This window comes from Ustilaginoidea virens, chromosome 3 (assembly GCF_000687475.1).
Source record: "Ustilaginoidea virens chromosome 3, complete sequence".
Lineage (NCBI taxonomy): Eukaryota > Fungi > Ascomycota > Sordariomycetes > Hypocreales > Clavicipitaceae > Ustilaginoidea > Ustilaginoidea virens.
This window is the reverse complement of record NC_057318.1, coordinates 1,541,086-1,566,211: the sequence shown is the minus strand read 5'-3', so window position 1 is coordinate 1,566,211 and position 25,126 is coordinate 1,541,086. Positions and strand designations below refer to the sequence as shown.

At 49.6% G+C, this 25,126-nt stretch overlaps 9 protein-coding genes across 9 annotated transcripts; 4 read left to right on the top strand and 5 right to left on the bottom strand.

Annotated features, from left to right (window-relative positions):
- Positions 1-3,985: 3,985 nt before the first annotated feature.
- UV8b_03722 (uncharacterized protein) lies at positions 3,986-5,368 on the bottom strand (the record flags this gene model as incomplete). The annotated part of the gene is made up of 1 exon (XM_043141220.1): positions 3,986-5,368. One exon carries the CDS (start codon positions 5,366-5,368, stop codon positions 3,986-3,988), a length of 1,383 nt encoding a protein of 460 aa, XP_042997154.1.
- A 2,270-nt stretch (positions 5,369-7,638) lies between these two features.
- Positions 7,639-8,312, bottom strand: UV8b_03721 (uncharacterized protein; the record flags this gene model as incomplete). The annotated part of the gene is made up of 2 exons (XM_043141219.1): positions 7,639-8,202; positions 8,277-8,312. 2 exons carry the CDS (start codon positions 8,310-8,312, stop codon positions 7,639-7,641), a joined length of 600 nt encoding a protein of 199 aa, XP_042997153.1.
- A 409-nt stretch (positions 8,313-8,721) lies between these two features.
- On the top strand, positions 8,722-10,050 carry UV8b_03720 (uncharacterized protein; the record flags this gene model as incomplete). The annotated part of the gene is made up of 3 exons (XM_043141218.1): positions 8,722-8,828; positions 9,030-9,250; positions 9,308-10,050. 3 exons carry the CDS (start codon positions 8,722-8,724, stop codon positions 10,048-10,050), a joined length of 1,071 nt encoding a protein of 356 aa, XP_042997152.1.
- Positions 10,051-10,186: 136 nt separating this feature from the next.
- On the bottom strand, positions 10,187-10,578 carry UV8b_03719 (uncharacterized protein; the record flags this gene model as incomplete). The annotated part of the gene is made up of 2 exons (XM_043141217.1): positions 10,187-10,349; positions 10,409-10,578. 2 exons carry the CDS (start codon positions 10,576-10,578, stop codon positions 10,187-10,189), a joined length of 333 nt encoding a protein of 110 aa, XP_042997151.1.
- A 549-nt stretch (positions 10,579-11,127) lies between these two features.
- On the top strand, positions 11,128-12,451 carry UV8b_03718 (uncharacterized protein; the record flags this gene model as incomplete). The annotated part of the gene is made up of 3 exons (XM_043141216.1): positions 11,128-11,174; positions 11,249-11,525; positions 11,978-12,451. The coding sequence occupies 3 exons, from the start codon at positions 11,128-11,130 to the stop codon at positions 12,449-12,451; spliced, it is 798 nt and encodes a 265-aa protein (XP_042997150.1).
- Positions 12,452-13,206: 755 nt separating this feature from the next.
- UV8b_03717 (uncharacterized protein) lies at positions 13,207-15,201 on the bottom strand (the record flags this gene model as incomplete). Its single annotated transcript, XM_043141215.1, has 2 exons — positions 13,207-14,600; positions 14,685-15,201. 2 exons carry the CDS (start codon positions 15,199-15,201, stop codon positions 13,207-13,209), a joined length of 1,911 nt encoding a protein of 636 aa, XP_042997149.1.
- A 1,084-nt stretch (positions 15,202-16,285) lies between these two features.
- On the top strand, positions 16,286-17,145 carry UV8b_03716 (uncharacterized protein; the record flags this gene model as incomplete). The annotated part of the gene is made up of 2 exons (XM_043141214.1): positions 16,286-16,500; positions 16,572-17,145. The coding sequence occupies 2 exons, from the start codon at positions 16,286-16,288 to the stop codon at positions 17,143-17,145; spliced, it is 789 nt and encodes a 262-aa protein (XP_042997148.1).
- A 1,750-nt stretch (positions 17,146-18,895) lies between these two features.
- UV8b_03715 (uncharacterized protein) lies at positions 18,896-19,403 on the top strand (the record flags this gene model as incomplete). Its single annotated transcript, XM_043141213.1, has 2 exons — positions 18,896-19,154; positions 19,225-19,403. The coding sequence occupies 2 exons, from the start codon at positions 18,896-18,898 to the stop codon at positions 19,401-19,403; spliced, it is 438 nt and encodes a 145-aa protein (XP_042997147.1).
- Positions 19,404-20,315: 912 nt separating this feature from the next.
- Positions 20,316-24,010, bottom strand: UV8b_03714 (uncharacterized protein; the record flags this gene model as incomplete). Its single annotated transcript, XM_043141212.1, has 2 exons — positions 20,316-20,399; positions 20,468-24,010. The coding sequence occupies 2 exons, from the start codon at positions 24,008-24,010 to the stop codon at positions 20,316-20,318; spliced, it is 3,627 nt and encodes a 1,208-aa protein (XP_042997146.1).
- Positions 24,011-25,126: the final 1,116 nt, after the last annotated feature.

Sequence of the window (25,126 nt, the reverse complement as noted above, 5' to 3'; positions counted from 1 at the left end):
CTAATTAACTTCTATTTTAATTATATCTACTAATAGTTCCTCGAAAGAATAGCTAAAATAGGTATAACTAATAGGATTAATTATATATTAATAGTAGTAGTAATAATATTTTAATACCGATAAAAGAAAGGCTATTAAAGACCTTTAATTTATATACTATTCCCCGATTTTAATTTTAGCTAACTCCCGGCTAAAAAGCAACTAATAAAAGATTAATATAACTAATAGTAAAATAATTAAGTAGTAGTAAAGATAAAATGCCCCTAATATAAAACCCTAGCGGCCGAAAGGGCATTAGACTTTTAATCTATAGCGAAAATAACCTAATTATATAAAGGCCTATAAAAGTATAAATCGGTAATACTTACCTAACTCTATATAGAAAAAATCGGCCTTAATTCCTTCCTTTACCTCTAATAAGTACCTTTAGTACTATTACCTCTTTACTACTATAAAGAAGGCCTAAAAGACCTTTATTATATTATCCTCTTTTGCCTAAAGTACTATAGATAAAGGTATATACTCTTTAGACTTAATCTTAGCCTTAGTTTATTTCACGACTAATATAGTATATCTATCGCATTTAATAAACTATACCTTATATAGACGATCGCCTACTAGATATTTAATATCGATTAATTTAACTAATTTTAGCTTATTTAATCCCTTTAATATAATATAGCTAAAAGAGCTACTAAACTCCCCTATATAGCCCTTATATAATATTTATAGTAATCCTATAATAGGAATAAAGAGCCCTAAAAATAAGTAAATCTCTTAAGCCTTATAGGCTAAAACTAATTAATAATTATTATTTTAGTATTAAGGGTATTTTTTTTTCTTTCCCTTTTTTTACTTTTTTTACTATCTTTTCCCCTTTTATCCTTATTATTTTTAATTTACTCCCCTTCTAAAGCCCCTTCCCGCCTCTTTTAGGCTAAAAAAACCTATAATAATATAATAATATCCTCTTAGGCATAGGCCTATTATTCTAAAGTAAAAACCTTCCTTTCTTTAAGGTCTAATATCTCCTAGATTACCCTAAAAGTACTAAAGCCCCCTATTACTATTACTATTATTACTACCGCCTATTTATGCCCCTAAGAGGCAGATACTTATTTAGTCCTCTACTAAAAGGCCTTATAATTATCTACCTAAAGGTAAAGATAATTAGCTAATAATTTATACTATATATAAATCGAAAATGTATCTTTATCCCCCTAGTAATAATCTCTTATACGTTTAGGAGTTTTTATACTAAAACCTAGTTCTTAGGGGTTTTTTTTAAGGGTATATATATCTTACCTATTAAGGCATAAGGATAATAAGCTGCCTTAGTCCCTACCTATATTAGCCTTACTAAAGAGTAGGTATAACCCGGCCTATACCTTATTAACTATAGTATTAATACTTAGGATCCTCTAAGTATATTAGATACAGCTTATATAGCTATATATATAATTCTCTAGGCTACTATATAAAGGTTAAAAGCAGTTCTATAGTACGCTAGACCTATATTTACCCCTTTATTTAGTATTACCGACCGTTTAGGCATTTTTACTTTTACTATTACTATTCTTATTCTTATTATTTTTATTATAACTATTGCTATTACTATTATTGCTATTGCTACCGATCTGCTAATAGGGTTAGTATTAGCCCTATACTATAATAAAAGGGTTATTATATACTTTAGAATTAGTGCTATAGAGGAAAAGAAGAAAAAGAAGAAAAGGCATAAAGCTAGGGGATATCGCTAACCTATATACTAATATAATGCCTAAGGCTAATCGCTCCTATCTTTAAATTTAGCTTATTTTTGCCTATATACTATAGATTAATACGCCTGAGATACGCTTAGGCCCCTAAAGGTATATACCTGGCGAAAATACTGCTAATCCTACCCCCTTAGCCTTACCTTCCCTTTACTTTATACCCAATAATACTTCGACCTAGACCTAATACTCCTAGAACTTATACTTATACTCTTCCCAAGTAATACCGTTAGATATAGTCTTAAGCGGTTATACACCCTACTCTCTTATACACTAGATATCTGCTGCCCCCACTACGGGGCAATATAAAGCAGAAATTAAGATTGTAGGAAGGGTTTTCCTCCCGGCTGCCGGGTTTTTCCTTTCTGAATTATCTCTATAGAAGTACTACATAAGTTATTTAGCTCTAAATAGCCTCTAGCGTAAATTTATAATAATAATAATATTTACCCGGTTTTCTATATCGACCTTATAGAGTAAGCTGCCTCCGACTTATTGCCGAGTTAAGTACTTATAGATATTAAGCCTAGTCCCCTATTAGTCCTACTAGAGCACTCTAATACTCTATATAAGGAATTTAAGGTTAAAGAGATATTAGCCGCAAAAAACGCTTAGGGTTATAGTAAGAAATGCAATATACTAGTAAAATAGAAGGGATACGATTTACCGATTTAAGAGCCCTTTAAGAACTTTAAGGATATTATAGCGTGGGAGGCATTTAAGGCTAAATAGGGGGATATTATAACGATATGGCCTAATTGGGCCCTAAGCGGGTGTCTGCGCACATCGCCAGGTAAAAACCTACCCTCTTAACCATATGGCCAAAAGAGTACGTATTATACCAAGTTACTATACTTAGTACAATTGACACCTATATCCCCTTAGCACTACGCTGCGCGCAAGCTTGCCCTTAGCATAATACGGGCGTAGCCCGAATCCTTAATAGATATTTGGATATATAATAGACCCGGTCGAACTCTATAGTAATCCTAATACGGAAATAGATAAAATTTTTCCTGGAGAAGGGGGGTATATTACAGACTTAGGCTATGCCTATATTATAAGAGTAGCTGGGGCTCGGGCTATACCTATACTTAGCTGGAATGGATTAGGTAGGGTAGAAGCGCGGGACTAATAAGGTACCGCTAGGGCTCCGCCCTATAGCATATACAAATATATAAACTATAGAAGGGACCTGACTTGGGCTCCCCTTCTCTCCTCCTTAGTTTTATTAATAAATTCGATTGACGCCTATTCGTAGTCGCCCTAGGGCCAGTTTTTTACAGTCTAAAGATTTAGAAGTATTATATTAAACTCTATTAGTGAAATGCGTTTAGTTTATCTTTCTAAAGTTATTATTAGTATAAGATAACTTTAGTAACATAATAGATATATTTGAGATTAAATTAAATTGCATTTAAGATTAATTTAGGAATACGCAAAATACAATCTCTTAGCGATATAAGCCTTATTTTATTATAACTATTTAAGAAAGATATGCAGACTTAAGAAACCAATCGCATTAATGATATAGCCTATAGCAATGGTCAGGTCAATTAAGTTATTATGGGGAGGTCGGATGATAAGGGGGGGACATAGGTCGGTTGACCTGTACCCTTAACTTTTATGTGTGTTTTATTGTGGTGCAAACCCGTATAGAGGCTAGCTCGCGAATATTGCGTTAAAGTTTCGATCAACCCGGGTTTAAAAGAGGGAAGAGAAGAAAGTCTCCAATTTCAGACAATGCGTACTCAATATCCAGAGCGCATTTGCTATTCGAGTTTTCCGGCTGTGCCCCGGACCGAGTGAAAAGTTTTACACCCGAGGCCTCGGTTCATGACTTGATGCAGTTTGATTTGGCAGCAAGTCTCACTTCCTCCTTTGCTTTTTTAAATTCCATTTCCGCGATTTGACCCGTAACCAACCAATTCTTCGTCTTCTTCTTCTTCTTCTTCTTCTTCTTCTTCTTCTTCTTCTTCTTCTTCCCGATTTCCTTTTCTCTCTTTTTTTTTTTTTTTTCATCTTTTCTTCTTTGCCATTTTGGGGCGACCTGGCGCTTTCCGTTCGTCCAACGCCGCCCTCTGAAACCCCATTTCTTTCATGCATCATTACAATGTGGATCTAAGGTGCAGCAGGCCGACCAGAATTCGATGCGGCTTTTTACAGTCGGATTCTGCCCACATTTCGCTGCTTGAAAGCGAACCCCTGCGCTATGCTAGCCATTGTTCCTCGTCTCTCTTCAGGCCCCTCATCACTAGGCCTTCATCTTCTGAATCGTCTTCTTCATCTTCATCGTGAATTCTTAGCTGCTCGACCGACGTAGTTGCCGCATTTAGCTTCTCATCGGCCGTCGACCTTTGGTCAATGTCGTCGTCGTCCAGCATCCACGTCAATCCGTTGGCTTCCTCTTCCAAAGGAAACATTTCCCGTGCGTACTCTTCCAGGCCCCTGGGACCTTCCCACAGCTCGAGAGCTTCTGTGGGGCAGCTGATTTCCAGCTTCATGTCGCCAAAATAGGGCGGTTGTTTTTTGGGATCCTTTTCGTCCACCCTGAATAGCTTCTCGAGGGCTTCCAGCTGTTCTCGGTATCCCGCCGGGATTCGCACCTTGATCTCGATGGGGCCTCTAACATAGTGCACCGGGTGGCCAACTCCTCGGGCAAAGAGTTTGCATGCCTCTTTTGGGGACAGATACTCGTAGGCAAGGGCAATACGATGGCTTTTCCACTGTGATGCGCCATCCTTGAAAATCTGCAGTATCGCCGGACCGACATCATGCTCGGCGTCTAGCCAGGGCAGCTTAGCGTCCTCGTGAAACGGTGCTTGCCATACAAAGGACCCGTCCTCTTGCAGGTCCATGCAAAATAGGGGATAACGGAGCGAAGTAAAATTATTGTTGTATATCCCAGTGTAGACAAAGGTGGCCGGGAGGTCGAGTTCCCGAACGTACTCTTCCACCTTGTGCTTGGCCGCCCAGAGCGGCAGAGATGGCCAGTTTTTGTTGTAAGCGGCGTGGTCGGGCATGGAGGAGTATATGTAGTGTTCGACGCCAGCCTTGTTGGCAGCGTCGGCCAGAGCCTTGCCAATTTGCACTTCATCGCCGTAGAACGTGGTGTTTATGAAGGCAAGTTTGGCCCCGCGAAAGAGATTCGATATCAGGTCGTGATTGACGCCCACGCCAGAAATGGGACCATTCTGCGTGACATCTTTGTTCTCTTCCGTCGGCTGGTGCCTGGTATACAACTCTCCGACAATGACAGTTACGTTTGGATTCGTCGAGACTTCGGTCGCAACCACACCCTCAAGGTTCCTCAACTGGGCTCGAACGCGGTAGCCGACGGCAGTCGCAACACGGATAAAGGAAGCAGCCTGACGCCCACTTGCGTTGGTGACGGCAATAGTCTTGTCGGGGGACGACATGTGTCTCTTGGGAGGACGCAAGGTCAGCGAGTTGTTTCGCGAGTTGGCCAGAGGGGACGATTCTGAGTAAGATGAGCGCGAGTGCTTGTGTTGCTTGCGATAGTTGTTTGCCTGCTCACTGGCAACATGAATTGGAATGCTGGCGCCCACTGGCCCAGTTAGCTGGGCCGGCATAGTTCAGGTAGCTGCAAGCTTTGCCGCGCGACTGTACTCCGTAGTAGTAGGGGTTGGATAGAGCAACGGCCCTCGGTACAGTCCAAGTCAGATTATGAGGAAGCAACAATTGTCCCTTGGCAGCAGGCGAGGCCACCGTGGGATCGCGCACGACGACGGCTCGCCTGGAAAGGAGGAGGTTCCGTCGGGAGCGGGTGTGGTAATTCTCGAGGCAGAAGAGCCTCGAGCCTCGAGCCTCAGCTGATCAGTAGTGCCAAGAAGGTCAGTTGCCTGTACGTAAAACGGAATCGAGCCAGTGGGCCAGTAACAGGGTCCACGGCAGGAAACTTCTGGCCAATGCAGACGGTTTCCGGCGGGCGTACAACAGGATTAGGTTGGAGCGGGGTGGGGAGACTAATGGTATGTTTGTAGGAAGCCAAAGACAATATCGTGAGATTGTGGGTTGAGAGCGGAACAGGCGAGTGGTTCGCCAGCTCCCAAGCTGAATGTGACAAGGAGAATGGAATGGTCCCTGTTGGCTGGCACTGCCAAACCAGAGTCGATGGCGCGCGCTGCTGCTGGTGCGCAAAAGGGTTTCTTTTTGGCCAGGTCGATGTTGGTTGATGTGGGCTGATGTGGAGGATTTGGAGGGGCAAGTCTTAAGTGACCAGAATGTCGCCCTCGGCCCCTCGACGGCTCAGCCGTTGCAAACTTGTGATGCAACGAGAGAAACAGCAAAATGCTTGATCACTCTCCGGCCGCTTCCATCCGCACCGTGTCGCCCCGTCCAGTTGGAATACTCGGCACTGCCGAGTTGCAAGCAAAAGCTTTATACGGATGAATTCAGTAGAATCTTGGCGGTACTCGGGCAGGCGTGGCGTGTATCACCAGTTATCGGCAGGCGCAAGGCCAAGAAGAAACAACCAGACCTTGTCGATAAGGACTCGGTGTGCACAAGTATAGGTAGGTACCTTAGGTACCTACACCCAGGTAACCATCGCGCGCCACCGGGTACCCCACCTGCAGTATGTAGGACTTTCCCTCCTTACCGCTTCTTGTCGGGGTCTCGCCTTGACATCTTCACGAATCTCAAGCAAAACGCCGACGCATCGTCAGCATGATGCCTTACTTCTTCCCAACTCGTCGCCACAAAAATAGGGTCAACTGGCCTCCCGAACGGCCGTCTTCAAGGAGAATAGAGAAAATCAACTGGGAAACAAGGTTCGGAAAGGGATCCCAGCTGTCCATTGCGTCTTCTTTTCCAGTCTCGCTGCGCCATGCCGAGTTAAAGTCAGGTTGTCTGAATCCCGGCCCCGGCCCCTAAAGCATTTTGCATCCCTAAGGCTAGAAAATTCGTCAAGGAGTTACGCCACTAATCCCGTACGACAGATAAGTCGTGACAAGAAACCCGACCTGTCGTCCATATCCCATCTCTTCATCGCACCCTTACGGTGAGACGTTTGGCAGCTTGGAGTGGCCCCGGAAATGAACTCATTCTGCCTAGAGGAGCAAGAAGTTTGTCCCACGGTACTGGACAGGACGACAACTGGCAGTATAGCTGGAGTCTATTGAACCACGTCCGAGCGCCCAAATCAGCTCCTTACCCGGGTAGATTGGATTCCGTAAACGGGTGAGCCTTCCCTTCCGCCATCGCACCCCGAGCCCTGGACCGAAGTCCCTTTCCTCACGTCTTCTCCTTCTGTGACACCCTTTTGTCACTTGTCTGTGCGCGCCTTCTCACAATGATTTCCTCGTCGTTTTCAATCCGCACTTCCCACTTGAAGCTGCGACATATAAGAGGACTCCGCCTAGGTGAGAGTTTGACGTACAAGCTGCTGCTGCATGTCCCTGAGATATTTCCGGAGCTTGTGCGGATGTTTGAACAGGTGACATGTCTCTGGAAATTGACCCAACGCTTCGATATTGGAGAAGTTGTCCTTTCAAGCGTGCTCCGCAATCAGTGAAAAACAGCCGTGGCCAGTGTAAGCAGCTATAGCTATGGGGTTGGTGTCTTTCGAGGTCCAGCATGGAGCACTGAAGCATTTATTCGAATGATTTGGGGATTTCTCGATGGCGGGAAACATGAAACGGCCCCAGTCAAGATTTCTCTTGTCGGTGACAATCCTCTGCTTCCTTTTCCTGCTGAAGGGAATAATAATACATGTCAGAGGCCGCCGGGGAGTGCATAAATTACGCATGTAACCCCATTCAAAGAGTCAACACATAAAGCTCGTCGTCCGGGGGTATGAAAACGAAATCAAAATGATCAAGCCATTCGTCCAGTATATCTTCTATGAATGAGGCGCATCAGGCAACCTCTCAATCACGTACTTTCCTCTCGCCACGCTCATCAGTGGCACACCAGGAATCTTTCGTAACCTTTGCTTCAGCGCCTTATCGTTGGTTCCCACAATGTATATCCTGTTCTTGCTCACCCTGTCTACCAAGCAGTCGTCCGCATAGGTGCCTTTGTGATCGCACTCCAGTCTCGTCCACCGTTCGTCTCTGGCGACCCGCAGCGCCAAACGATATCTCGGGCCCAGCTTCTCCAGCTCGGACATGACGCACGAGGTGACGATTGGGTTGCACTTTGCGTACAGACAATCCATCATGGACTCTAGTAACGACAGTTTCCGCTGGACGGTGTGGCTGAGGAAGTTGGTGTCGACCAGCACATTGTACGGCGGGACGAGGGCAGTGTTGTGCTGGAAGAACATGTTGCTGGGCATCTGCGGCGCTTCCCGCACCAGCTCGCCATTAATGGTCCTCTTCTCCTTCTTCTTCTTGGCCTCGAGTTCGGCCTTTTGCTGATTTGCCTTCAATCTGGCGTCTTTTTGACCGATCATCCGCTTGACCTACGAATTTCAACCGTCAGCATTTTCCCCATGCCATGCCAAGCACGCTTATCGATAAGCGCCTGCCTGCCTACCTGTCCAAATTTTCTCGTTTTCTTCGCGACACCCATTGATGCGTCTAGTTGTATCGGATGGTTCGAGGCTTTCTGATTCGGTAAGGGAGTGAGGTATGCCGGCCAAGTTATACGTCACGCGACTGATTTGCGCTCGTCGGGCCCTCTTGGGTTGGCGGTGTTGATGAGAACCACTTGTACTTACGTACTCCGTCGGTAATGGAGAAAAATGTTCTGGTGGTGCAACTTTTTGCGGCCCTTGGGCTGAGGGAGAATGAAATGACGCACGGGCCACACGCGGGCCACACACGGGCCACGCTGCCCCGCCCGTTTTGCGTTACTACGGAATATGTTATGTTGCTTGCCGTTGTCCAAGACAAGACGCGCCGCATCGCGTAAAGTGTCTCGTTTGATCCGTTGCTTAAAGCTTCCATTTCCATTTCCACAAACCCGCCGCCACCACACCATGCCCGCTGCTGCCAGAATTGAGCAAAAAGGCGAGTCTTCGACTGCGGCGTCCAAGGCAGCCCTGGCATCGTCTTCCAATGGCACTCCTAACTCTGAACTGCCTTGGTAAACCAACCTTAGCCTCTTGTATCGCTCTTTTTTTTTTGGCTCCTTTTTTTTTTTTTTTTTTTCATTCACACATTCACACATTCAATTATTCCATTCATATACTCATTCTTCCTGTTCTTCCTCTTTTTTTTCTTCTTCCTCCTCTCATTTTTCAATTATGTTGTGGCATGGCACGACTCACTAACGCTGTTGTACCAGGGTGGAAAAGTATCGTCCCGCCTTCTTGGATGATGTCGTCGGCAACACCGAGACGATAGAGCGATTAAAGATAATAGCCAGGGAAGGGAATATGCCTCATGTCATTATCTCAGGAATGCCCGGTATTGGAAAGACGACAAGCGTGCTTTGCTTGGCCAGGCAGCTCCTCGGAGAGTCGTACAAGGAAGCGGTGCTCGAGCTCAACGCAAGCGATGAGCGAGGCCAGTCTACAACAGCTCCCCTTACAAGTCAAGTATTCTGACGATTCTTTCATTCAGGCATCGATGTCGTTCGTAATCGAATCAAAGGTTTTGCACAGAAAAAGGTGACCTTGCCTCCTGGCCGCCACAAGCTCGTCATACTCGACGAAGCCGACAGCATGACCTCTGGCGCACAGCAGGCCCTCCGCCGAACTATGGAAATATACTCCAACACGACTCGATTCGCATTCGCGTGTAACCAGTCAAACAAAATTATTGAACCGCTGCAGTCACGTTGCGCCATCCTTCGATATGCCAAGCTGTCAGATGCCCAGGTTGTGAAGCGGTTACTACAAATCATTGAGGCTGAAAAGGTCGAATACAGCGATGACGGCCTTGCCGCTCTCGTCTTCAGCGCCGAGGGGGATATGCGACAGGCCATCAATAACCTGCAGTCTACGTTTGCCGGATTTGGTTTCGTCTCTGGCGACAATGTCTTCAAAGTTGTCGATTCTCCCCACCCGATCAAGGTACAGGCGATGCTGAAAGCTTGTTATGAGGGCAACGTCGATTCGGCATTGGACACTCTAAGAGAGCTCTGGAGCCTGGGATATTCCAGTCATGACATCATCAGCACCATGTTCAAGGTGACCAAGACCATTTCGACATTAAGCGAACATTCGAAGCTCGAGTTTATCAAAGAGATTGGATTCACTCATATGAAGATTCTCGAAGGTGTTCAAACGTTACTCCAACTGAGCGGCTGCGTCGTGCGGCTGTGCAAGATCAATATGGATCCCAAGCGCTTCCAGGTCGCTTGAAACTAGCCGACAAAGAAAAACTTTGAGGCATGGAACGGCTGAAGCGCATCCCCGAGACTTTTGTGCGAGACTTTGATGCGGTTACATATCATGAGAAGACGAAGTAGCAGCAGCAGAGCGCAGCTGTCGTGATCCGTCACTTTCCGCCCTCATTCTTTCCAAACTCTTCCTCAAACCTCTCCCACTTTGCCCTTTCTCTCATCCATCTCCGTTGCATCCGCATCTGGCATTCGTACTGCCTCAGCCGCCAATCGGCTTCGATCATGCCCCCCAGCACCATACCAGACATCTGGAGATATCTGCCCACTCAGTAAACCTGAGGATTGCGCTCTTGAAAGTAAAAGGAGGCATGTCTTACACTTTGAATTGAACCGTTGTCCCACGATAAATCGGTGAGCACGCGTAGCCAATGGCACCCAGCACAGCTGTTCCTGCTCCCCATTTGGCGGCACCAACAAGGGCTCCTTTCCCAGCCTCCCAAGCGGCGTGCCGCGCCTCTTCGTTTCTCAACTGATCGTGGATTTTCATGGTGAGCGAGCGTTCTAAAGCTGCACTGGTCAACTACGTCACGTTTGGGTAAGGTTGCTGGTACAGGGGTGCGCATGCAGCAGCGTACGGACAGTTTCCATCTCTCTCTATTAGCCTAATAATACAGGCCGGTGTTAAAGTTTGTCCTTGCAAGCATATACACAGGTATAGATACTTATTTTGGTGCAAGTGCATAGTATACAGAGTAGTATTAGCGACTTTATCTCCTCCCTTTTAAACAGCATGCCCGTCGCTCCGCAACGAATAACGTAAAAATTTGCGCCGAGCAATAAAAGCGTGCTGTGCTAGTAATAAATGCCACCTCTCCCTCCCTTGACTCCTTTCCCTTTCCCACGTTTTTCCATCGCCTTCTACCAGACACGAACAGTCTAGAAAGATGGCACAACACCAACGGTAATGGCTGCGCGAGCGCTTTCTGCCTAGCATAACTCTGCTCGCATGATTACTGTTGTGTTGCCCTCTACGTAGCGTGTTGCATGCTTTTGCGATTTCCCATTCTGTTACTGCACTTGACCTTCCTGAGCAAGGATGGAATTCGCACTCGAAAGCTACACGCGGCTTCCGCCCATAACCAGGTGAGACAGAATTTTTCGAGCAGCTCCAATCTCCAGCGTGCAAATCGATTATTGACCATCTCGGGCTTGGACAGAACTGTCGTGACCTTGACATTTATCGTGTCGGCTGGCATCATGGTCGGCGTGGTACCGGCCAACTACCTCATATTCCATCAATACTTCCTGCTCAAGTTTCCTCCGCAAATTTGGCGCCTCGTGACGGCCTTTCTCATCACAAGACCGGGCCTGGGCCTACTCTTTGATACGTATTTCTTGTATTCGTATTTGAGCCAAATGGAAGTTGGTAATCCTCGGTTCCCACGAAAGGAAGACCTCATTTGGTACCTTTTATTCGTGTGTGGGACGATTTTGGTAAGCTTTTACTGTCTTTACATTTTGCCTGACAGGGTCTACTATTTCTGTTTTCCTTCCAGTGCGCTACCTGTAACCGTGTTTTCGAAGAGAAAAAAAAAAACCCCTCATATATCTGCCCGGGTAGTGTCATGCCTCTACTACTACCACGGTTCCTGGAAATGAGGAAGAGTACCCCTGCCCTTCGGTTCAGTCCCAACAAATATTCGCAAAATCGGGACTGTTCTGCGGTGTAGGCATGGTGGGATGTCTTATGGATGGCTCGTGCGATTGCCCATTTCACTCGAGTGGTATTTATAGCTCCCTACATTTTCATGTCCTGCTTTCGTCTGCGGGCTGTTCTTTTTTCTTTTTTTCTTTTTTTTTGTTTTCCGCGGTTTGCATCCTCGCTTTTGCTTTTCGACAAATGTCCACCATGTGTAGAAGAGTTCGAGGCTGACTCCCGGCTTCAGATTGTCAATTACTTTACCGCCTTCGGCTTCATGAATTTTTTGCCTGCTCTCGTCTTGGCCATGGTCTATAACGTAACGCAGGAGCAGCGCGGAGTCAAAGTCAACTACATGCTCGTCACAATACCTGCCCAGCTGATGCCCTACGCCATGCTTGGCTTCAACCTTCTCTTCCCCAAGGGTGCCATGAACCTGCTTCTGGAACTGCATGGCCTGTTTGCCGGACATCTCTTTGACTTCTTGACCAAGACGTGGCCCAACTATGGCGGTGGAAGAAACTTGATTCCCACACCCCGCGTTCTATCGCGAATAGTGCGATTTGTAGAGTCTTTCCTGGAAACGAGATTCGGAAGTGTCCCTAGGTCTACTGGCCAAAGACTTGGCGGCGGCGGCGGGCGAGGCGGAAGCGCAAACAACTCGGGTGGACCATTGCCAGACGCGTGGCGAACAAGAGGTCCCGGTCAGAGACTGGGATGAATGGTAGTAATAGAAAGGACATTGGCCTGGTAGTATACAGTTGAATTGCTTGTCTATTTTGCTTTCACTCCTTGTTGAACAAGAACCCTCTTGATATAGATCTTCTCCGATCATGTGAGGATAGTATCAAGAAAAATTTCAGTCACCCCAATAAATACCAGAAATGCCAACAAGCTTGCACGCCACTGCTCAAACTCGGGTATCTCGTGGCGAAAACCCAATTATGCCAAGCGAGACTTGACGCCATTTTCAGTAGTATCCGCGGAGAGCGCTCTCACCACCACTTCGCAGAGGATCCTCTGCCGTATCCATCGTCTCGAGCGGCCCATTCAGAGGCGGCGCCCAGTCCTCGGACATGATGCCGGCATTAGGCCTGCGAACTTTTTGTTTCGTATCGTGTTTATACAATCACCCCATATGCCCAATCTACCAAAGCAAGCCTTCCCCAGAGCAAGCTTTCCAAAAAGAGAAAAAAAAGTAAAAGCAAAGGGGAAAGGAAATTGACAGACATTGTATGGACACCAGATATCCTCGCAAAGAAAGAAAAAGAGAAAAAATAAATAAATAAGGACAAGCCCAAACGACGTCGGAGAATCCCAGCCTAGCTCTATTCCACTCAACTCCGGCCCTGCGCGATCCCAGTCAATCCATTGCCCAACAGCCTAATTAATACCTTTGGGCAACGGCAAATGGCATGGCGAAATTCGGAGAGCTTGTCCAACGCCCAAGTCACCCTGTTGATTTACTACATTTTACTACTCCCCCTCCGAGTCAACCAAGACCTCCGTCTTGTCCTGGTCGTCGAGATCCTCATCATCCATCATGGCAGTCTCCTCAATGTCTGCGTCGCCCATGGTGACGTCGCCGTTGGTATCGCCATTCTTCAGGGGAGATGCAGCCAAGCCCTCGTCAGCGCCGCCGTCCGTGTTCTTGACCTCGCTCTTGGCCTTGGGTTTCTTGACGGGTGCAATGACACCTAGTTCGCTTTCACGCCCAGCCCATCGACCTAAGCGACGGGTCGATCGTCGAAGAGCCGCCGCATACGCGCTTACTTCCTCGCCGTAATCGTCCGGCTCGTCAGCCAGGAGACACAGTCCGCCAATTCCTTTTTCGCGAAAAACAGCCGCCTTGTCCTTGGAAGAAGCCATGCGGGCGACGGCATCCTCAGCGTCGCTGTCCTCGAATGGGTCTTCTTGAGCTTGTAGCCTCCTGTGTGCTCTGAAGATGGCACCTTCGACCCGCCGCACTCTACGGGTCCTGTGGTGCTGTTTTCGGAGACCGCGATCGAGAATGTATTCCACTCGTTCACTGCGGTTTCGCTCGACAGCAAGTTGGTGCGCCGTCGGAGGGCGGGGCTTTCGGGATCCCACGCCTTCCGATCCATGTCGAGCGGGAGATGAACCTTCAAATATTTGGTACTTGAGCCCTAGCCCACGTCGGCCTCCTCTCCCCACGCCTCTCGGGGGCGGAGTCGATCTCGTGCTGTCTCGATCCGAATCATGCTTGGATGGTCGTATGCGAGGCAGGATGGCGGGACCGTCATCGACGGCGCGCTTGCCGCCGCGTTTCGTGTCTCTCTCGTTCAGGTAGGCTTGGTCCATCTCGAGAATCTTGGCTCTCGTCTTTTGCTTTTCGCGACCAAACTCAATCTCCTCGGGACTGTCCACATTTTCCTTGGCTTGTTCATCCTCTGTCATCTCCACGAGTCTGGGCACGCCCTGGTTGGCGACATCTAGTCCGTAGTCAACACCGGCTCCAAAGGGATTCTCCTCGCAGCCTTCCTCGGTGAAGTCGGATTCCAGGTAAAACCACATAAGCCACAGAAACGCCATGGCTCGGGATGTGCTGGTGAATTGCGTCTTCATGATGAGGTCGTGGAATTCCTGCCCGTCGGGGAAATGCAGCTCGGCAACCTTTTGCGCCGAATGACACATGGAAAAGATGAGGTTGACTGGATTTGTCCGTGGTACATTAGCTCTCTTGATTTTCTCGAGAGAGTTTGGTTCCTCCCGGTCTTCAGCACCGCCCTTCAAGATGGACTTGAGACGTGGAGCATCTTGCAACTGCTTGTATGCGTGGGCATCTTGATGCGCCTGCAACGAGGGGATCGCGTGGTAGGTTCGCAGCTGAGCCCTCATTTCGGGAAAGACTTGGATGCCGGTCCCCCGTTAGCAATGGGTGTAGGCGACACATCGTTGCCACAACTCGGCTCCGAGCGGCATGGGATACTCACAGTTTAGCGTCGTATTCATGCGGCCGACGTTGACCAAAAGACACACCATGGCCATGCCCTTGGCAGCATCTCTGTCACTCAACAGCTTATCTCGCAAGACCTTGCTCGTCTTGCTGCTTCGCGACATGGTGTCAATGTAAAGATCGGCGAAGCACTGCTTGCCCAGTTTGGCGTCGTACGAGTTGGTGAAGACCTTTTGCTCGTTGTCAAAGATTGCGCGAAGAAGGTCGTACTGAATATCCTCTCTCCATAAAGGCTCGCCATCTTCCTTTTTCAAATGGCGAATTTTGCCAATCTGATGTGCTGGTTCGCCGCCCTTCATCGACGCCCTTGCTCTCCCACGGGTCGGTTTGTCGCGCACTTCGGCGGCCTCGTCGGCCATTTGCGTATCCTCGTCGTCGCTGCCAGCAGGCGAGCCGGCGCCGCGCGAGGCAACTGATTTATCATCGAGGGCGACGGGGGAGCTCGCCTGGTCAATATCCGACGTAGCCGCGGCCGAACTGGGTGAAGCAGCCATGTTGGGAGTCCTCGGCGGTTGGAATAGGCGGGGCGTGCACACAGTGACAGTGAGTGATGAGCGGTGATGAGTGGTGAAGCAAGCAAACAAGCAGGTCAGGATGCTGGGGGAGGGTGTTTTCGCTGGATGCGACCCAGGATCAGCGTCGCATGATTACAAGGTTTGCAGGTGCTGGATAAGCGTCTGGTAGTTTTGCTGCAGCGAGCGCGGGTCTGGTAGATTCAAGAAGATGAGGCGAGAATGGATGGATAAAGGAGCGGCAATGGGGGCGGACATCCGTGGTGACGGGGTGGTGAGAGCGAGATTGTATCATGCGAGAGGAGAGGTCGTTGAGCGAGGCGAGGCCTTGGGCACATGCACGCACACACACACCTCTGGGTTGTGCCTGCCGTCGCAGAGGACGAGTCTGCCAGCCGCACCAGTTGGCAAGGCGTGCAAGTAAGGATGGCCCGACATCTGGCAGTTGTCAGAAGGTCATGGTGGTCTGGACCCATAACGTTTTGGTGATTTGACTGGTGTAAGCTCTGCGCGCACCACTTTTCGTCGCCCAGTCCGCCGTCCACCGCCTGCGACGGCGCGACCGCCAGGCCAGACAGATGGGTTTTTGATGTTAGGTACCTTACCTAGGCACGGAGTTCCTACCTAACCTAATGTACCTACCTGTAGGCACCTACCCTGTATGTACGGTGTATTGACATGATATGTAGATATGCATGGATCCCCCCCCCCAGCATCACCATCAACCCTGACCTGATCGCCGAGCAAAGCAACTTGGGGTTACTGGCCACCACGGCCAAGCAGGCACGCACGCAGCGCAGCGCAGCCGCGTCTACTAACATAGCAGCATACGAATGGCAATTACCACCAGCAGCACCGTTAAACCCTCTTCTCAAACGCCAACCCCCCCGTGTCTGAGCCGCGGCGGTTGACGCGTTCCAGGTTAGCCGAGCGAAGCTTTGCTGTCCGCCATGTTTGCATCTACTCACCGAGCCCCTTCTCTAACAGCAATAGCTCCTCACAGTCTGTCAACACTCTAGAGCAAAAAAGCGACGGCCTTGTTCTTCGACAAATGCTCTTTTCCGTCATGTCCACTCCCGTCCAGTCGACGCCAACCAAGGCCGCCCCCGGCACGGACAGCCCCGGTACCTGGAGACATCCTCGACTGGACGAAATAACTAGGAGACAGAACGCCACGAGTTTTGCCGAGAAAAACGTTCGCCAGATAGCTTATAATGTCATTGCCCTCCTCATCTTGTGGATCGTTGGATTGATTGCGAAGCTCAAGGTTAATCCTCAAATGTAGGTTGCCACTTTCTTGCGGCCCCGCCGGTCGGCGCGTCGGTGCCTGAGACTAAGGAGGTGATGTGCAGCGTTTCGATCACTTTTCGAACTTATCTCGGCTGGCTGTGGTTTGCATTTCAGCTCGTTCCGTTTGTCCAGATTGGCTTGGCTTGCCTACCGCTCGTTCGCGCCAACGACGACCTCTCCGACATCCCCTTGACCTCTGCCCAAAGACGGCTCCTGGGACTTGGACCCTCTTCGGCCCCTCCACTGCCTGACGCAAATTTTAGCACTCCTCCAAGATACTCGCGGACACCTTCCATCGCAGGCTCTGTAGGGAGCAGAGCAAGTTATGCCAGCTCGCCACTGTCGGGTCGGGGCAGCCCGGTCATCCAAGGATCCTGTGGAGCCTCTGGATCTCAATACTCTCCTGTCGGTAGCCCCTTGTTGCCAAGGAGTAGCTTCAGCGCACTTGGTAATGGACGACGCTCCTCATTCGGGTCGCCGAGTACTTTCGGCCAGAGCACCTCGGCCAGCCTGTTTTCGGAACCCCCAGGGACCCCCAGCCCATCTGGAGGCAAGCGAACCAGCGTCGGGTTGAACAGCAAGTGGCTCTACGAAAAAGGGAGGCGGCCCTCTGGAAGCATGGGATCTCTGAGATGAAGACACAGGCCGGCAAGCATGTGGGCGGGCTCAGGGAAACGCACAACAAAAAAAAATCCAGGAAAGGGAGAAAGTTCACCAGGCATAAGGAGTGTCTTCAGCGGATGTAAAAGTGCGCAACGTGAATGGCTAGAATCCGGCGTCTGGGGGCTCTTACTGTTATAAAGAGAGTATACAGGTAGATTATCATACCGTCATTGTACAGTAGGATATGTAATTCGCATGTTTTGGGTACTCCAACAAGCATTGGCAGTTTGCATTGCACGGCGCTTGCAGCCTGCGGTGAAGTTGTAGTCGATACAGCTCCGAGCATATGACCAGGCGTTGAAATTGAAACTTCCATGGCTATAGCTCCTCGTTCTATGCACATGACAATATGAGATGGAGCAAATGTGTCCAATGGCATGCTTGAACAATGAAAAGGGAAATAAAAATGAAAAATGAAATGTCGCAGGTAATGCTGCGCAGCAGACCGTTCATCTGTACCGCAGATAAAAAAAAATGATGATAACAACTTCAATCTACTTTTTCATGCGTGAACCGGGACTCGAACCCGGGTCGCATGCTTGGGAAGCATGCATGCTAACCGCTACACTATTCACGCTGTTGAAAACGAGTGTCTCACAATACACTATATTTGACAGTGCGCAAGTACACGTGAAAAGTCATTCTCGATCCCCTTTTCCTTCCGAGTTGGATTTCATGGCTACAGAGGGCTTGACGTGTCAATTGCGCAAAAAAAAAAAAAAAATACGAATTCCAGAGGAGGCGCATCCCTACCAACGTGTGTCATGCATTCTCTACTCACTGGAAATGACCCATCAACAATTTTACAGCACAAACACGAACCCGCTCAAGCTCACGCTCTGCTGCCATGTGAAGATGGAAAGGCCCAACATTGGCTTCCCGGCCAGGCCCTCACCTCCAAGAGCCAGCCAGACAGAGCATCACCATACCTCAACCTCACGCTCCGTGACGGGTGATGGCAAGAGCTTGGTCGTAAGGGGAAACTGAGATGAGGCCGTGGTAATGTGGCGGTCCGGAGGGTGTGGGCATTTTGGTGGTTTTATATCCAGGTCGGCATGTTTGGTTGCTCCGTCAAGTCGGATTTACACAGAGTACTCCCTGCATCAGAAAGAAACAAGGCAGCGATGGGTTCACGGGAACACGTTGGCGACAGTGCGGCTGTGGCCCTCTTTCGACATAGCATCCCGGCCGACCTATGGTCCCCTATGGTCTCCTGTCGCCATGGCTGTTTATTTCCGGCCGTCTCAAGAAATCTACATTCACGAGGGATAAATCACCCGCAATGCGCAGACTGAGCAGGGCACGGGACCCCAAGACACAGACGCCGCGCCTGCTTCGAGTCGGTCGCCCTTCATCCCGGCCAATACATACCTTGGGCTGTTCGTACGACGGTATCAACGCCCGACACACCCAACGCTACCTGATAGTCGACGGTCGAATCCCGGGAGCCGACGTACCGCCACTGCGAAGCACTGGTAGAAGCTCACACGGTCCGTGTATACAGTACCGCCAAACAGTAACTCGGCTCCCCGTACAGGAAGCAAGCGCACAGCAAAAAGGACCCTGCTGAGATCCAACATCCGGCCGCAAAGCGCAGCAGATCTTTGCGCTCTTTCGTAAGCAGAGCAGCCCAAGGATCCTATTATCCCTCTCACAACTCCACCAACCGCCTCTGCTCCATACTACCCTTTTCTCACCAGAAAGATTTTGCGAAACTTGAACGATGGCGGGAGGCACCCCTCGCGGAATCAACGCGGCGCGCAAACTCAGAGTGAACAAGAAGGATCGGCTATGGGCCGACCTCAGCTGGCGGAAGCGCACTCTCGGAAGCACCTTTCGGTCGTCCCCCTTTAAAGGCTCGTCGCACGCAAAAGGCATCGTGCTAGAAAAGGTCGGCGTCGAAGCCAAGCAGCCCAATTCAGCTATTCGGAAGTGCGTGCGGGTGCAGCTCATCAAGAACGGCAAAAAGGTAACTGCGTTTGGTAAGTCACTCCCATGTGCGGAAAGATGGCTGCCCAGGAACGAAGGGAGGGGGCTGAACTATTTCATCAGTGCCACATGACGGCTGTCTGAACTTTGTCGACGAGAATGACGAGGTTCTCCTAGCCGGATTCGGACGCAAAGGTCGGGCAAAGGGGGATATTCCAGGCGTTCGGTTCAAAGTCGTCAAGGTTTCGGGCGTGAGCCTCATGTCTCTTTGGAAGGAGAAGAAGGAGAAGCCTCGCCAGTAGGGAGCTGGTGCGTATTTAAAGTGCGCATGATTAGCCTGTTTTGTGTCCGGTTGATGGACATGAATGTTTGTCATGTAGCCTCTTTCCCCAGGCACATATTGAAAGCTGAATGTCGGTCAAGGTTTGCAGACCTTGGAAAGCGTGCCATGTAATTTACTGCGCTTGTGACGGCATCATCAAGATGGGCAGTATGAAGGACTTTGTTTAGTAACTAAAAGCATGGTTATCATCAAGAATAACGACATCAAAAGCAGAAGCAGCAACCAAAAGCTTACCAGCATTCGAGCAGCCATCATCCAGTAGAATTGCTACCCCACTGCGGCGAGGCAGGGAGGGCTCTTTGAAGGGAAATTGTACGTGAGCTGACTTGTACGCCAATAGAACTCGGTCGACATCCCGGGGAAGCTTCCACTGTCATGTGTCAGCAAGCGGCGAAATCGGTGAGAGCACCCTTCATCTGCTAGCAATCATACACTCGTTGACAGGGCCACACGGGAAAAAAAATTGGTGAATGCTCTCGACTAATGTGTACACCCATCCAGATACCTGTCATCGCCGCCAAATCTAAAACTTGTACACTTGAGCCCAGCGCTCTGGCATTCATGATGACGAAACTGGAGATTGCAACTACCAAAGGGAATCTCTCTTAGAAACTGCGTGTTGTACAGTACCGCTTGGACCAGCCATTTGCGTATCACGGTGACTTGTTCTTTCCGTATACGAGTCAGCCTTGACACGGACTTGGAGCCTCGTGTATCTCTCATCTGTCTGAACGGGAGGGCGGTTCCCGAGCCGGCTTTGCTGGTCGAGAATCTGTCCAGAGAAGCACAGAGCAGGCATGCCATTTTGGCCCTGCATTGCGTCCAAGGCAACTTGCTTACTCAGGACCCCCCTCACCTCGAAACGTGTTCGTTACTCTGGCCGTGTGCCTCCAACAACGTCCTGGATCTTGGGCATCAAATCTGTCATGCGAAATGGCTTCGGTATAACCTCATCCTACATCAATCCATCGTTAGCATCCAACCTACACCTTCGCGCGCATCTTTCAAGTTCAAAGGACCAACCATGCCTGCATCCCGCGCCTTCTTCACCTGCTCCGGCCTGGCATATGCGGTGACCGCGATGATCGGTATATGCTTGACTATAACACCCTCGCGTTCCAGTTGTCGTATTCTTCTCGTACAAGTTAAGCCGTCCATTACAGGCATCTCCAGGTCCATCAGGATGACCGAGATATCGTAGCCGTCAGACTCGTGTCCCTTCCAGAATCTCGACGATTCTAAAAGAGTTAATGCTTCTTGGCCGTGATTGGCCGTATATGTCGTATTGCCTCCGTTCATAAGCTGGCGGTTCAACACTTTTTGGTTGATGAGGTTGTCTTCGACAATAAGCACATGGTATTGCGGGAAATCGACGGGTGTGGCTTTTTGCTTCGCGTGACTCTCTCCACTTGAAAAAGTTTTCAACCCCTTGAACGGTGGGAAAGTTGTTGCGCTGAGCTGTGGCTGAGTGGGTTGGTCGTGTTGTATGATTTCCTTGGCTGGCGTCTGCTTGTTGCTCTTCTGACACCTGACATAGAAATAAAAGCTGCTCCCTTCATTCACTTGCGACGAGACTCCAATCTGTCCCCCTTGCATTTCCACAAGAGTGCGCGAAATGAACAAGCCAAGACCCGAGCCACCATACTGGACGTGCGTTCTCGGAGTAGCTTGCTGGAATCGCCGAAAGAGAAGCTTGAGATCCTCGTCGCCAATACCGGATCCGTTGTCCCGGATGGTGAATTGCAGCAGAGTAGGCGGGTCGTCCGCATGTTCCGACTCGTGGTGGTAACTTTTGAGACTCTCGCCAAAGTCACTGATTTCGAGGTAAGTGATGCCCGAATTCAATAGCTGGGAAAGGTCCGAGAATGCCTCGATTGTTACCTGAATCAGTCTTTTTTCTTTGCCCTGTGTAAACTTGATTGAATTCGTGATGAAATTGATAAGGACTTGCTGTAATCGAGATGGGTCGAGCATGACCCAATCGATGCCCTGCCGTTGGTAGCTGTTGTGAATATGGACTGTCAGGCTTATATTATGAGCTCGTACTTCCGGCTGGAACATCTTGACAACCTGTTGGATCACCTCTAGCGGTTGCACATTAACTGGCGTGATGGTGATGAGTCTGGAGTCGAGTTTTGACAGGGTAAGTATATCGTCAACTATGCGCTTCTGGTGGCTTGCGCATAGGCTAATGGTATTCGCTGCATCTAAGCATTCTACGTGAAGCTCCTTGACCAAGTCTTCGCTCTTATAATCGGAAAATGCCGAGACGCTCTTGGTAACCTGATCGACACATTGCAGGATGGCTGACAAGGGGTTGCGCATTTCGTGGCTTGTGATGTCGATAAAATTCTCCTGCTGGCGTTTCAGCTCCACGGCTTCTTTTCGGCGCTCGCTCTGAACTTGTTCAGCGCGTTTCTGGATCGAGATGTCGGTGACGCAGCCAAAAATGGATTCTTTTGTCTCAAGGTGGTGGCTGTCGGGGTATGCACTCATAAGCACCCAAGTATCAACCAGGCTGTCACCAATCCATTGGCTGCATTTGAACCGAAACTCTATCGACATGGTGGACTTCTCGATAAGCATCTTATCCCAAGCTGCCTGGAGCGCGGGACGATCCTCGTCTATTACATTGTGGATCCAGGCAAGCTTGCCTGTGTTTCCCAAGTCTTCTTGTCGGTTTTGGCGCGAAATCTGCCACCACGTATCGTTACAATAGCTAAAACAACCGTCAAAGTCGGCAATAAATATACCGACAGGTGCGAATTCTGCAAGCCGGCTAAATCTGTACTCGCTCTCCACAGCCTCCTGCGTTCGGAGTTGGAGCTGCAAGGACAGGTTTTCGCGGTCCAGGGCAGCCAGACGGGCAGCTCTAGCACTTCGTTTGACCTCTTCCTCGTACAGCACGACCGATGCCAGCGACGCGTCCAATTGCCTGGATAAGAGTTGGACAAAGAGTTTGTAGTCGTTATCATACGGTCTTCTCGGATTCACACCCAGGACGATGAAGCCCCTAGGATATGTTGCCTCGTACCATGCGGCGACGGGATTTATGGGGAAGACGACCAGGTGTTTGCAAGGGTCTCCGAAACCGCGCCATTCAAGTCCCTCAACAAGATTCGGCGGCAAAGTATGTTCCTCTCTTGAGAGAATGATTGGCACACCACCTGCTGACATGGACTGCCTCATGTAGGGTGCAAACCCTTCTTGCGTACGCGAATCAAGCAACAGTGGTGCAGCTGGATGGCCCATTGGCACTCCCAACGAGCCCTCCAGCGTTAGATAATGCGAGAACCCCACGCTCCCAGAATGAAGGGAAGCATTTTCGCTGTCACTGTCCTCGCCGACTGAGTAGATGAGACAAAACGGAACGTCCGGTTCGTTGTATTCGAGGCCCTTCAAAGTCAGGAGCCAGAACTCTCGGAAGGATTTGGCAGCGGCAGTTTTTTCTCCAATCTCGCGTAATGTCAACAGCCTTCGCTCGTTGACAATCTGCTGAGTGCTTTCAAAGGCTGCATTGAAAAGACCCATGACTTGGTTTTTGCTTCCAAGGAGAGGAACCAGGCACCAAGAGAAGAAGGTCTCTTCCAAAAATCCGTTCCTGCTGATGAACAATCGGTCGTCGTGTTTCATAACGGACTCTCCCTCGTTCCAGGTTCTCATGAAGACGGGCTTGATTTCATTCCAAATCTCGGACCAACCTTCTGCATAAGGCTGACCCATGAGGTCAGGATGCTTCTTCCCGGCAATCTCCACGTACGGTTTATTGTACATGGTGATGAATTCAGGGCCCCAGTATATGGCTGCCGGGTAAGGCGTCCTCATGGTCATGTCGGATGCCGATCTAAGATCCCAATCCCAGTCATCTATGGGTCCTAGAGGAGTAGCCGACCAGTCTTTTAACCTGGCAAAAACCTTGTGATCGTCGACTTCGTCTTCGAGAGGCACACTTGTCCAGTCACAGTAGACTCGTTCCTTGGTGAGACGATGGTTGGCGATTTGCTGGATTTGCGGGGGTTCGCTCGAGGCTGGCGGTGGAAGCTGCGCATGGTCGGTAGAATTCCAGAGGGCCAGCTCGTTGTTGATGCTGTTGGAAGCATGTTTATGGAGAGTGCGATCTTGTGTGACAACGCCGTTGGCACTGATGACGCGAAAGTCGTCTGATATGGTGATGTGAGACCAGGAACGGCCCGCATACTGAAAGAACGGCACGTCCTGCTCATTGCTTTGGTCAGAGTCGAGGGCCCAGTGCCTGAAATTTTCAAACCCCAAATCCGGCGTCTTGGTTTCGAGAGACTTGACCGAAATGCGACGGAAAATTTCAGGAGCCGATCGGAGAGAAGGGTTGCAGTAAACCAGCTGCAGGTCGCCAGACGCATTGGCCTTGACCGAGGCAGTCAAACTAACGATGAAAGTAGGTCGCCGATCTCGCTGAAGTAGTTCCACAAGCTTGACTTCTCGCAAGGCATCCGGGACAACATCCAAGGATCCAGCAGGCGGCGCGGTTCGCTTCGCCGCCACTGCTGACACTGCTGGCACCGTCAGACCTGGGACATCGGTGCCCATCGGAGGGACGTGCCTCGAATAGAGGCGGGGGTTTTGGATCGATCCTGTGAGCCTGCAGGTGCCTACATGCCTGCGCAGGCGGGGAGGGTCTGTCCTGTTATTTCGGGTCGCGCTGTGTAATTTTTCGCGAGCACAGCATGTATTTTGGCTGGTATTTAAACGCGGGAGAGCCCTATTAAGCACCGTGGTTGGTTGTTATGTCGAGAAGGCGCACCTTGCCCAGATGCATGCAGTTGTGCCAGAGATTTCGGCAATGGCCTTGCAGTCGCACGTGTGGAAGAAGTCGTCCAAAGACGTGGAAGCAGCAGCCTTGAACGCCATTGCTAATGGCAGGGCTTTTGGCTGTCGCCTCACGATCTGCAAAAAACTCCGAGACGTCGATTTCAGCGCCAACTCTCGATCCTAACAGATTGCACAGTGGCGCTTTAAAACGGGGCTCGTAGTCGGATGTGGGGGCCAGGGCAGGCTCAGGACGGATATAACGTTGGAATGTGCCTGGCTAAGGACGGGACAAGAAAGAGGGAAAAGCTTGGGTTGAACCGTTGAGGGTTCGGAGTTGAGGGTGGCACAATCTCAAGAAACAGATGGCCCAATTCCAATTCTATAGGCGTGTAGGGACGGACGGAGTATGCAGGAATGAGATGAGGTGGGAGGAAGCGACGTCGTCGAGACGCGGGGTGGGCTGGATTGATCGAAGTGGGTCTTATCTGAGCTTGATAACCCTAACCCTGCAAATGCTTTCTCAAGGCCAATTCACTAAATACTCAAATATTGCGGACAAAGCTCATCAAGTGTGGATAGACTACTCCGTACTCGTCATTGGTGTCGGGCGTGGAAAGAAGGAGTCTGGTCGTATCGGTACTGCCATCGGTCGGCGTAAAAGGTTGTTTCAGCGTCTGGGCAGAATGAGTGCATATGTTTGATCCCTGATATGGTTGAAGTCTGGCGCACAAGGTTTTTTTTTTTTTTTGGTTTTTTTTGGCCTCGGTCAATGAATGCCATTCGCTGTCAGGTGATAAATGCACATCAGGTAACGCAATAATTCGACATTTTTTACAATCAAAAGGCCGGGGGTCAAGACATACTTGGAATACCATCAGATATTACTCTCGACTC